We start from the raw sequence: 12,532 nt of genomic DNA, 5'->3' as shown, positions 1-12,532 counted from the left end.
TTACATAGGAGAGTATATGTTTCTTTGGTAAATTGCTCACGAAAAACTCATGTTGGATGTCAAGCGGTAAGGTAAAAACAACTTTGATGAACTGTTTTCTGGTTAGCTATTTGTTTTATCATGTTCATTACAGAAAAACAAGAAACGTCAATTTCACAGAAATTTACTTAATCAACGATGTTCATAAGTTTTATTGACTTGGGGGAATTTCCTAACATCAAAATACAATTTTTTTCTTTCTAATTAACTTGAAATTTTCATCATGAAGGATAGACAAGATAGGAATCTTCAGATAGGCAGAAAATAAAAGTTTCAAAACTGATTCTTCATGATGATTTGATCGTGTCATTAGGGAATTTATAAGGAAAGGTTGGAACTGCAGCGTAAAATTACCAGATGTGAGGGATTTCTGATGCTTTTACAACACTGATAATAAATCTGGGATAAGAACATTTTACAGCATGTAATAAAACAACAAATCAGTAGAAAAATTAATAATTTAAAATTTTTGAACTCCCAAGAGGAGTAAACTATTTTGGTATATTTAAGTCAGTGCAAATTGAGTTTACAGAGGTTCAAATTTACATTATACTTTGAAGAATGGAAGGTCCAGGCCCTGGCGCCACTAAAGTTAAAAAAAATACTTAAGTCTTACATTATTATTAACTATCATGGTACATGTAACCATGTAACTTCAATCAAAGTATTTCAACTTGATGATGTCACAAATAAGTGTCAGTCTCTGTAAGAATCAGGCAGTGGTTAAACATGGCATGAAGAAAAACACCATTTTGAAAGTTTGATTTGACTATTTGCATCATCAGAATCAAGGGAAAAGGACGAGATATCCCATATATGTTCATGATGTTGGTGTGTTGAGTAATAATTTCATTGAAATGCACTAAAAATATGGACCGATAACTCTCATAAAAAAAAACCCTCATTTTTCTAACATTCCACTGAAAAATTTCTGAGCAATTCCAGTGATACAGTAATCAAATAATGATTTTTTTTAAATAGAGAAAGCATCCTTGAGTGAATTTATATTGTCAGATCGATTAATTTTCGACATGCATGTTTCTAATTTTTCCCATTTTGCCTGATTCTTAGGTAATTTTTCAAGTTTTGTGGCACTCAGGACTGAACTTCCTGAGTTTTAAACACGGTCCATTTAAAGTACAAATTATGGGTAAGGGACAAAACTCTTACAAATCATTGGAATGTTTGTGTAAAGCATTTTACATCAATCTCGTCTAAACATAAAAGTAATTTTGATCTATTTCAAATGAAAGCTTGATAGGCTTTGATGAAATTGAATATAATGCAAACATATCACTGATTTCAAGAGTTATGTCCCTTACCCTAGGTTTACTTCCTTAAAAGGGTTGAATGTTCAGGACCCAGGTAAATGAAATTTCATTGATCCTTATAAAAAATAATTTGAATCCTGATATACAATTGTATGTATTAATAAAAGGGGTTGTCATTTTTTGTATTTTTTAAGATTGAGTGAGTTTGTGGATATTTATAATACAAATGTACATGTACATGTATCATCTAAAGTATTTATTGAAATTAAAGCTTTCATTAGCAATCTTAATTTGTGGCTTGACTGAAGAATGTTTACATGTACATATACCATACATATAAAATAAGTTACATGTATTACTAAATACATTCTCATTTAATTAAATTGTGATATCTTTAAACTAAATCATATCCCACCTGAACTCTTTGGTTGCTAAACAAATTGTCATTTTTTTTTCTCCTTACCTACAGCAGAGTTTAAATAATTATGACATCAAATTTGAATTTTTAGTGTAAAAAGGATGAATTTAATGTTTAGTTTATGGTAAACATCTAAAACAGTTGAATTTCAGAAGAAAAAATATATGTTCAGCTATGCAACCCTTTGCACAGCTTTCTCATTCAACAAGTAAAAACATCAAAACCTAATTCACTCACCATTAATCCACTGAAATAATTCCACAATTATGAAAATTGAAATTGACACACATAATTTCATTTCCATTGTAATTAAGCACCATCCAAAGTTTCCAGCTAAAAGACAACACAAATGATATAATATCTATTCCACTTGCAAAGTTATCTCCCTTTACATCGAACTTTCACATTGAAATAAAACTTTGTCTTGTATGAAATTCTTCTACATTTGAATTCCCTAATTAAAAGTCACTCCAAGATATTGTTTCAATTCTCCAAATGCCTAAATCACATTTTTTCTCCACCAGTTTTCATCCATACTGATCTTTTATACTGCACAGGAAATAATCCATTGTTTTTAGTTTAAACTGATACTGATCAGTGTTAATTACATGCTTCTAATTGACTGTCTGAAAAAGAAGATACAAAACATGTTAGTGATGTAGCATAAATCATGCCAAAGGAAACAAAATAAATGGAAAAATTAAATATACTGACTTTTGAGTCTGAACAACCTGCTTTCCATGTCAGTCAAGATGTGTTGCTCCATAACTTACAGGAAGTTCAAATAACCCATGCAAACAGTAAACCATGTAATAATCACTTTGGTTCATATACACATACAAGTTCATGTACATGTAATACTAAAATCAGATTTAAATAAAAAGTGGTCACAAGAGTAGAACTTTTTTTCATCAATTCACAAGAAATATGTCTAAGAGCTTAAGCTCTAAAGAAATACATGTACTGGTTTAAATACAGTTTGTGTATTGATGAATTGTCAAGACTGAAATATTCTGCACTAATCACAAAGAAATGTGTTGCTACATCTGATGCACTATGCAACAATATCATCCATAACCAATACAAGAAAATTTACATCACAGAGTGCATATTCACCAGAATAAAACAGGAGATAAACAGATGCATAGACAAAAAATCCTTTAATACCATATTACATAACAAAACAACAGCTCTAAACAAACTATTGTCAGGGTTTAACACTAAATGAATTTGTTTAGTGGTCAACAGGACTACTTCAGACGTAAAGCAGGTAGTCCACAGACAGTAATGACAGTTCTGTTCTAAGATCTTATGAAAAATAAGACAAAATTTAGATAGCCCATTGAACTACCATGAAATGTTATTCTTTCCTAAATCAGGGTAGCACAGGACTGCCAGACTACTGTTAGTGTCGATCCCTGATTGTAACTACAAATTTTAATTTACTGGTAATTAAAAGAAGAAGCACTTTCAGAGCTTGCTTAAAGGTGTGCAAGTGAAATTTAGATCAAGGAAAGCTATTTATCAACTGCTACTTTCCCTTGGAAAGAAGGAATTATAGAATTTTTAATATAATATTTTAAGCTTGGAAAGCAGATTTTGATAAATGGAAAGTTGATTTTCATGTCAAACATTTCCTGTGGAATGTTAGAATTTTCTAAATTCTTAGAACACTGCCTATGGTGTCCTCTGAAGGTATCTTAGGAATTTAAGCTAAAAGCACTGCTATGGTGACTTCTGAATGTATAGGGATTTAAGCTACAAGCACTGCTTTGGTGACCTCTGAAATAGGGATGTAAGTTAAATGCTGAACACTGCATATGTTATACTTCACCATGTCGTCTTTTATTCCATAGTCAAACCAGTTAGAAATAGCAGCCTGCCCGCCAGCCAGAGACTTTTTTGCAGGGCTGGCTAATTTTAGCAACAACTTCTATAGCCATATATTTGTATAGCCATATATTAAATATATTGAAAAATTGTATTCAGGACTGGCTAGAGTTTGAGTGAGTTTCCTACCCTGGTCAAACATAAGTTCTTGTTCAGTCTTACTACCAAATCTCCAACGATTCAAACAATATGCTCTCAAAAATGAAACATGGAATGAAAATTGCCATAGCAAAAATAAGATAAAAGTGCGCACATGGGCAAAAATTGCTTCATTCAAACTGGTAAAATGACCAGATCTACTCTTTGAGTGGTACATATGCAAGAACATGTTTGTAAGTAGCAGTAGCCAACAATATATCTAAATTAAGAGGAAACTCTTGGAATAAATATTGAACAAATCTATCGACAATATCATCAGGGAAGAAATGCACCAAGCAAAATGTCTTCAACAAGCATTATGCTCTAAAAGCACTCTTCACAGGTTATTCAAACTGGATACTTGACTATAATAATGTAAGGCAGAAAGCTATGTCTGTACACAGAACTTTGTTATTCTGTCTGTAAACAACTGATTAACAATATAATGAATTGGTTAACGAGTGTAAATTAATGGTTAAGATTATTGTCTGTGATTGCAGTCGCCAAGTCTGTCAAAACCATGAAATATTTACTGAAGAAATGAACAAACGATAAGAATAATTCAAGGCAAATAGATAATGATAGTTAACTCTTAAAGTCTAATTACTCTGGGTCTTTTAAATGCTTTTTTTTTTTTTCAGAACCACTAATGGTGAAACTGTAAAAGCTGACTTCAATGTTCTTTACTTTTAAAAATTCGATCAATCATCAATGAATTATTGTGCTAGTACTGTTATTCATGGGTACCAATTTTCGTGGCTTAGGAAACAATTATCAGTTCGTAGATTTTTTAATTTGCAGATTTGACAACTCTATCATACAAACGAATGAGAAATTTCCTCTTCGTTGGGAACCAAATTTCGTGCTTTCCCAAACCCACGAAAACCTACATACAATAATACTTTCACAGTAAACTTAATAGTTTAATAACTGCCCCCCTCCAAACACACCCACCCATCCCCCCCCCCCCAAAAAAAAAACTCTACTTACAAATCCTGATAAAACATGGACTTCTCTACAAAAATTTGTTTTACCCTAAACATTTATTACAGAAATTAAATTTTTAATGAGCTATATCTATAATCATGAATGGAAAAGTGATACTTGAAATCATTTTGAAAGGCTGGAACTTAAAACCATGTTATTCAATTTTAACTTGTAATTAAACACTTAGTGTAAATGAAAAAAATAAAGAACTTACTGTCAAATAGGCAATTATTAAAAAAAAAACAAATTTTTCAATAATTAAGAATGACTTCTTTCAACAATTCACACTCTGAAATGATATAATAAATCCTATTTTTATCACATATGGTTCAAATTACTAGCATAGTAGGTCATTGTCCATTTTAACATATAATTTGATTCCTAAATTGAAATGTCAGGTTAAATAAATCCTTTCAATTCACTTTATATTTCTTTATTACCCCATAGAAATAAATCACCTGTACAAATCTGTTAATTGCTTCACAGTGGGAGAAACAGCAGGGTGACAGTTCTATCATTTGTTAATTTCAAAGATTAAATTTCATTCAATTTTCAAGGGTGAATTTTTCATTTAACGGATCTAACCTATACTATTTTTTTTTCCAATTTTTGTATTTCAATATTATTTTTTATCAATTTTGAGAATTGAAAATGATCTTGGAAATCAATAGGATTCCTAATTCTGTTTTGTTTTTGTTTTTGTGTATCTGAGTTCTTACATAAATATCTAATTTGTGCAAATGAGAGATTCAGAAATACAAAATGTACCAGCATGTATCAGTATAAGCTACCCCCCACCACTAATAAAACATTGACCCCTCTCAAAAAAACACAAAAATGCTTGTTTCCGGATCCTTGTAATTTTTAATTAAGTACATTATTTTAAGTAAATTAGCAAATAAAAATTGTTTAAAAGTTTATATTGATGGAGTAAATTTTATTTCCAATATGACAATTCTTGCACTACAACAGTTCTCTAACACTAAGTTTTAATTACAGTACTTTAAAATCCCATAACGACTTTCATGTTTACACTTTTCTCTACACTTAACTTACTGCTTCAATTAGTTATAATTAAACAAACACAAACTATAGCAGTATCACTGATGTCCCAAAGTCAGAGAAAATGTCAACAAACGGCAATGTGACATTACACAGTATAATTCACATCAAAGCAGTAATAATCTGTATAAAGTAATTAAGTGTTAGTTTCAATAAGAATCAGGCAGTATATTTTTTGTAGGTAAAACAACATGACATGAAATACTCCACTTCCACAATAAAAGTTCAGCTGTTTGTTCCATCAGAATCAAGAAATAAGGATAAAATTTTTAATTTAAACTTGGTAATCATTGAAATACACTGCATATCAGCATTTCAGGGGCAAATAACTCCTTTAAAAAAAACCTCCATTTTGGATCATTTTTTTAAAATACAAAGATATCAAGTGATGCAGAGATCAAATAGTCACCATTTTAAACAGAAAACTTCATAGAAAGATAGTAAATCATTGCCAGATCTATGGGAATTGAATGAATCATTGCCAGATTTAAGGAAATTGAATGAATCATTGCCAGATCTATGGGAATTTATAAATGTTTCCAATTTTCCCCATCTTTCCTGATTCTTACTAAGACTTGTAATTGAGTAGCAATAGCTAAGTTATCAGACTACAGTTAATAGCCAGAGGAATCAACATGATTAATTCAGTAATAGGGAAACTGCCTAATTAGACATGGAAATTTAATGCACCATGAATGGAAAATCAAATTATTGCTGCAGATAGTGTCACTTTGATTAATATCATACATGTAGTTAAATATACATGTAACTTTCTGGTAAGTAAGTTTGTGGCTGAGATTAAGAACCAAAAAAAGTACTGGCTCAACGTTTATCAGAGTTAGAAATAGTAGCCTGCCTGCCAGCCCAAGACTGGCTATTTTTTGGCAGGGCTGGCTAATTGTAGCAAAAATCTATATAGCCATATGGTAAATATATTGAAAAATTCTATTCAGGACTGGCTAGAATTTGAGTGAGTTTCCTACCCTGTGTTCATGTAAACATACATGTAATTACATCTTTCACTTGCTAACAAATGAAAGAAGTTATATCAGAATTTTTTAATTAAAGGCTACAGCCAGTAAAATAATTGATTATTCTTCCATGAAATGTACATGTAATTTAAGCTACAATTTTGACCTTGTGGTTGCAACTAACTGAATGTAAAATGTACATGCAATTTAAGTCACAGTTGCTACTGACTGGGTTCAAATTCATTGTGACATCATGAATTTTTTCTGCATTTTCTCTTCAAGCCCAGTTTCATAAATAATGTTACCTAAGTCCTTCATTAAAATGCAATTACGAAAGTTTTTATAAATTCTTTGTTATTTCTTCCATTTTATTACTTCAAGTAAACTTGAACATCAAAACTGAAATAAGGAGTTCTATAAAAATCTAAATTGAAGACCTTTTTAAAAATTTTTATCAAGAACAAATTTTTCTGTTTCTAGGCAAGTTTACATTTTTAACATTCTATACAACCAGGGTCGGAATGAGTTTCTTTTAAGGAGGTAGACCTAGTGTAAGGGACACAACTCTTAAAAATTATTGGAACGTTTGTATTCACCATTATATATCAATCTTAAGTAAGCATCTAATTAACTTGGGATTTATTTTATTTTGCTTCAAACGAAAGCTTGAGAAGCTTTGGTGAAACTGAATATGATGCAAACATATCACTGATTTCATAAGTTATGTCCCTTACCCTAGGACTACCTCCTTAATTGGTCCATTATCATGTCTCTAAAACATGGGAAAAAACATCAAAAGCAAGCATTTTAATAACCATAAAGAATAGCCAATTTTTCATGAGAGATGTATATCTATAACCTTGTACCAATTAGTTTGCCCAGGTCATCCATTCCTAACATGCCATAAAAATGAATACCAGAAAGATTTTACAATTAGAGATTCATACTGGAGAAAGCAATAATTAAGCTCAGAGACAGTCTACTTTGTTCAATAGCCTCATCAATCATCCAGAAAAATTTATTTTCTTCATTAAAGCATCATCAGTTACTAGATAATGTACAAATAATGTGAGAGTTGTCTCTCTTTGATTATTGATGAGATTTGGAAATGAATTATTCTATATATGACCCCTGGACATCAAACATCAAGGAACTGATAGACTGTCATAGACAAGAAAAATTATGACAGAAAGTACAAAATGTATCTAGCAGCTATGCATCTAACTAATCAGGTAAACTTGTTGGAAGCACATTTAATTAGTTCATGGGTCACTTAGTCTGAAATTTCTATATTCTCACTGTTTGCTCATTAATATGTGTCAAATTATAAATATAGAAAGCAATTTTCCATAATTATTTTTCTTTCACATAGCTAGCTTCAATTGTTTAGTCAATCATTTTACTCCTAAGTAAAACAATGAAAAGGGTGCAAACAAAAAACTTTTAGCTTAAGAAATAAAGCAAGAAAGAATTCAATCTAAATTATTTCAATTGTGAACCAAGTCATTAATATTTTGTATGAATGAAGGAGTCAAGGCCATTAAAATTTGATTTATTGGTTCTCAAGCCATTTCTCATACAAAAAAAACTTATGAGGGAGTAAGGCATCTTTTTTTCATTCTCATTGTCCCAAAAAGTCATGATTAGGCCAAGAAAAAAATATGTAATGTGCAATGGTAGGTAGGGTACCTCAAATAGGCAAGTTATTTTCTTAGGCCTTAGAATTCTTGAAAAAATGCTCTCACAGGTAAAATATGATGATTGAGGTACTTTTTGCTTTTATTCAATTGGTATGAAAAAAAACACTGGGCAATTATAAGAACATAACAAGAGATGAAGAAAGGTCTCAGAACCAATAAATTATAATCAGTTGGCCTAACATCCTTACAAGCTGTAGAAACAAAATCAAAGAGAACCAAGATACTCTCCTAGCATGAAACTAACCCTTTCAAATATTGTATTCTTTTGAAATGCAATTGGAACAACTTTGTAGAAACATAGACACCTTTTCATGTCCAACATAAAGACACTTGCATATCTGTAATGAAGGATTGCATGCTGTCATCTAAAGATTTGTTATTGCATTTCTGATTACATACTGAGAGCAAGAAGTAGCTCTTCAGTAAAGAGGAACATGTGGTCTAATATACACAGATTTTGAGAGAAACATTTTCAATTAGTCAAAAATTTTAGACATCAGCAATACGAGTGTTTGAAATTTTAGATCTTTAGATGTAACTCAATAGTCCACAATTTTCCATGAGGATGCTGGATTTTTATAAAAAGAAAGCCATGTAAACCCTCTAATGGATTTGTTCAGTTAATATAGATTCAAAATATATTTATAATGGTATGAATGAACTTCACATATAATACCTTACCAGGATTGATACATGTTCAATGTGTCAAAACCCTACAATTTTTGGATTAATAAATTTTCTCAGTTAAGACATGATCAGTTTAAACAGGTACAAAATGTGTTTGAAATGGTATGTATAGATTTCTAATTAAGTCTGGTTTAGACAGGCTTTTGGTTCAGTCAGGGTCCAGTCTAGGTTGATCTCAATATCAACATTTACAGATCTTTCCACCAGCTGATATTAAAGGATTTTACACATAAGGCAAATCGAACACCAAAATGTCAGTTTTTATTTAAGAATTGGCTATGATAAAAATTTTCCATGTGCATATAATGTTTATTGCGAGAAGTGCAATAAACAAAATATGCAAATGGAAAATTTATGTTATTTTTCAATTGACAAAAAATTTTTTTCATAGCCAATTCTTATAAATCAATTTTAAAACATATTTTTATCTTTAAACATGATAACAGTAACTCTTAATTTAACTGAGTAGGGGCGTGTCAATATTTTTTTTATCCATTGAGATATAACAAAATTATTTTAACCAATCAGAATACTGTATTTATCTCAAATTAATTTATAACAGGATAAAATTCTTTATCATCTGATATGTTTAAATCAAAAGGAAAATGTACTTCAGAAATTTTAGACAATAATATACTAGTATTATAGTGATAATGAAATGAGTAAAATGAACTCAAGGAAACATGAGAAAGTGACGATAATAAAATGACACTATGGCATCCAAAATTTGCAAGTTCAAAAAACTATCTGACCCATTCTCCTAGCATCTTACGGCTAGCAATTCATTCACCTTTTTTTAAGGATGTTTTTGTCAAATTTTCAGACTCCTTTGGTTATATCCATATCATAGCAATAATATTATTTAACCCCATGACCCCCCCCCCCCCCCCCACACACACACACTTTTCTTTTCATAATGTCATTTAACACACCTTAAAATGCAGTTATGAAAGTTTTTATAAATTCTTTGTTATTTTTTCAGTATTTTTAAAAAATAAAACTTATTAAAATAAAAACCTATGGAAAGTCTAGAGAATTCCTTTTCCTACCAAAATCATAAATGCTTACATCGCAAAGATGAGCATTTTCTCATTATATTGTTCTAGCATGAAAGACCTTAAAAGATTTCACAAGTCTTTGAAACCCTTGTTATTCTTTAGGAGAGCAGCCGACATCTTTAAAAGTGGTTTGTTTATGTCATGTTCCCATTTCATAAGTCAAGTTTTTAAATAAATATTTTTTTCAATATTTGACAATCAGTAAAACCTGTCTAAAGGAACTTTCCAATAGTGAGCAAAATCCTGGTCACAAAGGACAGGTGGTCTTTATATACAGGATAATTACTACATAGAATGCATTGCACAGGGTTATATTGATCAAAGTCTATTATGATAGGTTATTGCTGAATACAGGCGGTCTCTATGACAAGTTTGACTGTATTTCACTTTTCAACTTAAGGAGGTCGACCTAGGGTAAGGGACACAACTCTTAAAAATCATTGGAATGCTTGTATTCAGCATTTAACATCAGTCTTACGTAAGTATCTAATTTACTTGAATTCATTTTATTCTGCTTCAAATGAAAGCTTGAGAGGCTTAAGTGAAATTGAATGTGATACACACATATCACTGATTTAATGAGTTGTATCCCTTACCCTAGGTCTACCTCCTTAAATGGCCACCATAGTGGGATCCTTTAACTGTGCATAGTTTTTGAGTTTCAGTTTAATAGCCTCCAATAGGTGCTGAAAACTTGAAAGCACATAAAACTAATAAAGACTCTGGTTACCATACATCTTGTGACTGGTTCATTTTTTTGTTGTCATTGTTAAATTGAACTTCACCAAATTTCCATTCATTCATGCACCTGTATATATATACATGTACAAATTATATATCCCTGTGTTTATTTATCCAGGTCATTCATAATGATTTAATGAAGCCAGTCACTGTCTGATTGTACATGTTATCTAGACAGTAGAAGAATTTGGAAGGTTTTCAACACAGAAACCTCATAAATGACATACAACATCGTTTACACCAGCAAAACACCTGTAAAATACCTGTAATATACCTTAATTATCTCCTTCACTGGAGAGGTTTACGAAATACAATTGTAAAGGTGTTTACATCTTGCTCATAAATGGGGAGAGCTTGAGCTGTTTACCCTATTCAGAAGTAAAATTTGAATTTTGAATTCTTTTAATGGCGATAATTGAAATGTCTGTCACAAAGTCTAAAATCACTTCCAATAAATTGCTTTTTCTTGCAACAATGGGGTGCTTGTTTATTGCGAGATTTAGAAGCTTTTGCGGAGCACAGTACATCTAGAAATGAATATTAAATGTGAAATGAGAAAGCATGCGAGGACATATGATTCTTTCATTGAATGAAGAATCTTTTCAGTTTTTTTTTTTTGTTTGACAGTACACTTTACATTTAAATGTTTAGATATTCTTTGTATTGGACAAATACTGTCAAAGTTTTATTTTATAAATGCGATACAAATGGGATTTCCTGTGTGTAACAAATCAGATCTTATGTTCCCCGAGATTTAGCAACATGCACAAACACAAAATTAAAGTCTTTGTTAATTGAAATAACTCTGAAGAACTGAGGCACCAATCATTTTATTAGACAGAGGAGCCTTAGATTCAAATATTGTAGACATTTTTTTTTACTCAGTCATAGACAGGAAAAAAATTTATTCAGCATTTCCCCAATTATATAACAATGTAGATTTTCAAATAAAAATTTTAACTGTGGCCTCTGTTGAAAAAATAAATTATTTTTCATTACCTTAAAATAAAATCCCAGGCCCACCCCTCTTCAGAAAATAGTCTGGGCCTAACAGACCAAGTGACAACACATATTTTGTTTTTAAACACAAGTACACAATTAACAAAATAGCAAATTCCTTCTTATGAATTAAAAATGAACAGTTTCATATTTTGCTATGGTTTTCAAATCTTAACTTTGTGATCTTTCACATACATTTAGGTACATGTACACAGCGAACATTAACTTAAATATCTGATATGGTGAATATGTCAAAGAGACAACAACACTGCCATAATGAAAAATATCAGCTAAAGGCCATCCATGTGTCTTTAATAAACAAAGAGGAAACCCTCACTCCACAGGGCTGAAATCCTTACTCCACAGGGCTGAAATCCTTCCTCCACAGGGCTGAAATCCTTACTCCACAGGGCTGAAATCCTTCCTCCACAGGGCTGAAACCCTTTCTCCACAGGGCTGAAACCCTTACTCCACAGGGCTGACTGCAGCTACATTTGTAGCCTCAAAACAACAGTATATACTTAAAAAAACTAAATTTGCAAAGTGTAATTTGCAGTCAAAATTTGTAGAA

General features: G+C 31.1%; 1 protein-coding gene across 12 annotated transcripts in view; it reads right to left on the bottom strand.

Annotated features, from left to right (window-relative positions):
* The window catches only part of LOC148596864 (neogenin-like), a 108,949-nt gene that overhangs the window by 72,452 nt on the left and 23,965 nt on the right, over positions 1-12,532 (bottom strand). For all 12 annotated transcript variants that reach the window (XM_088564423.1, XM_088564427.1, XM_088564420.1 and 9 more), the window contains one exon: positions 1,966-2,354. In XM_088564423.1, coding sequence (XP_088420549.1) covers positions 1,966-2,032 — 67 coding nt within the window. In that variant the 5' untranslated portion in view covers positions 2,033-2,354. The remainder of the gene's footprint in view (positions 1-1,965; positions 2,355-12,532) is intronic.

Source organism: Perna viridis, chromosome 15 (assembly GCF_037379345.1).
Source record: "Perna viridis isolate PV_CMFRI_1.1 ecotype Kerala chromosome 15, ASM3737934v1, whole genome shotgun sequence".
Taxonomy (NCBI): domain Eukaryota; kingdom Metazoa; phylum Mollusca; class Bivalvia; order Mytilida; family Mytilidae; genus Perna; species Perna viridis.
This window is presented reverse-complemented; position numbering and strand designations above follow the sequence as displayed.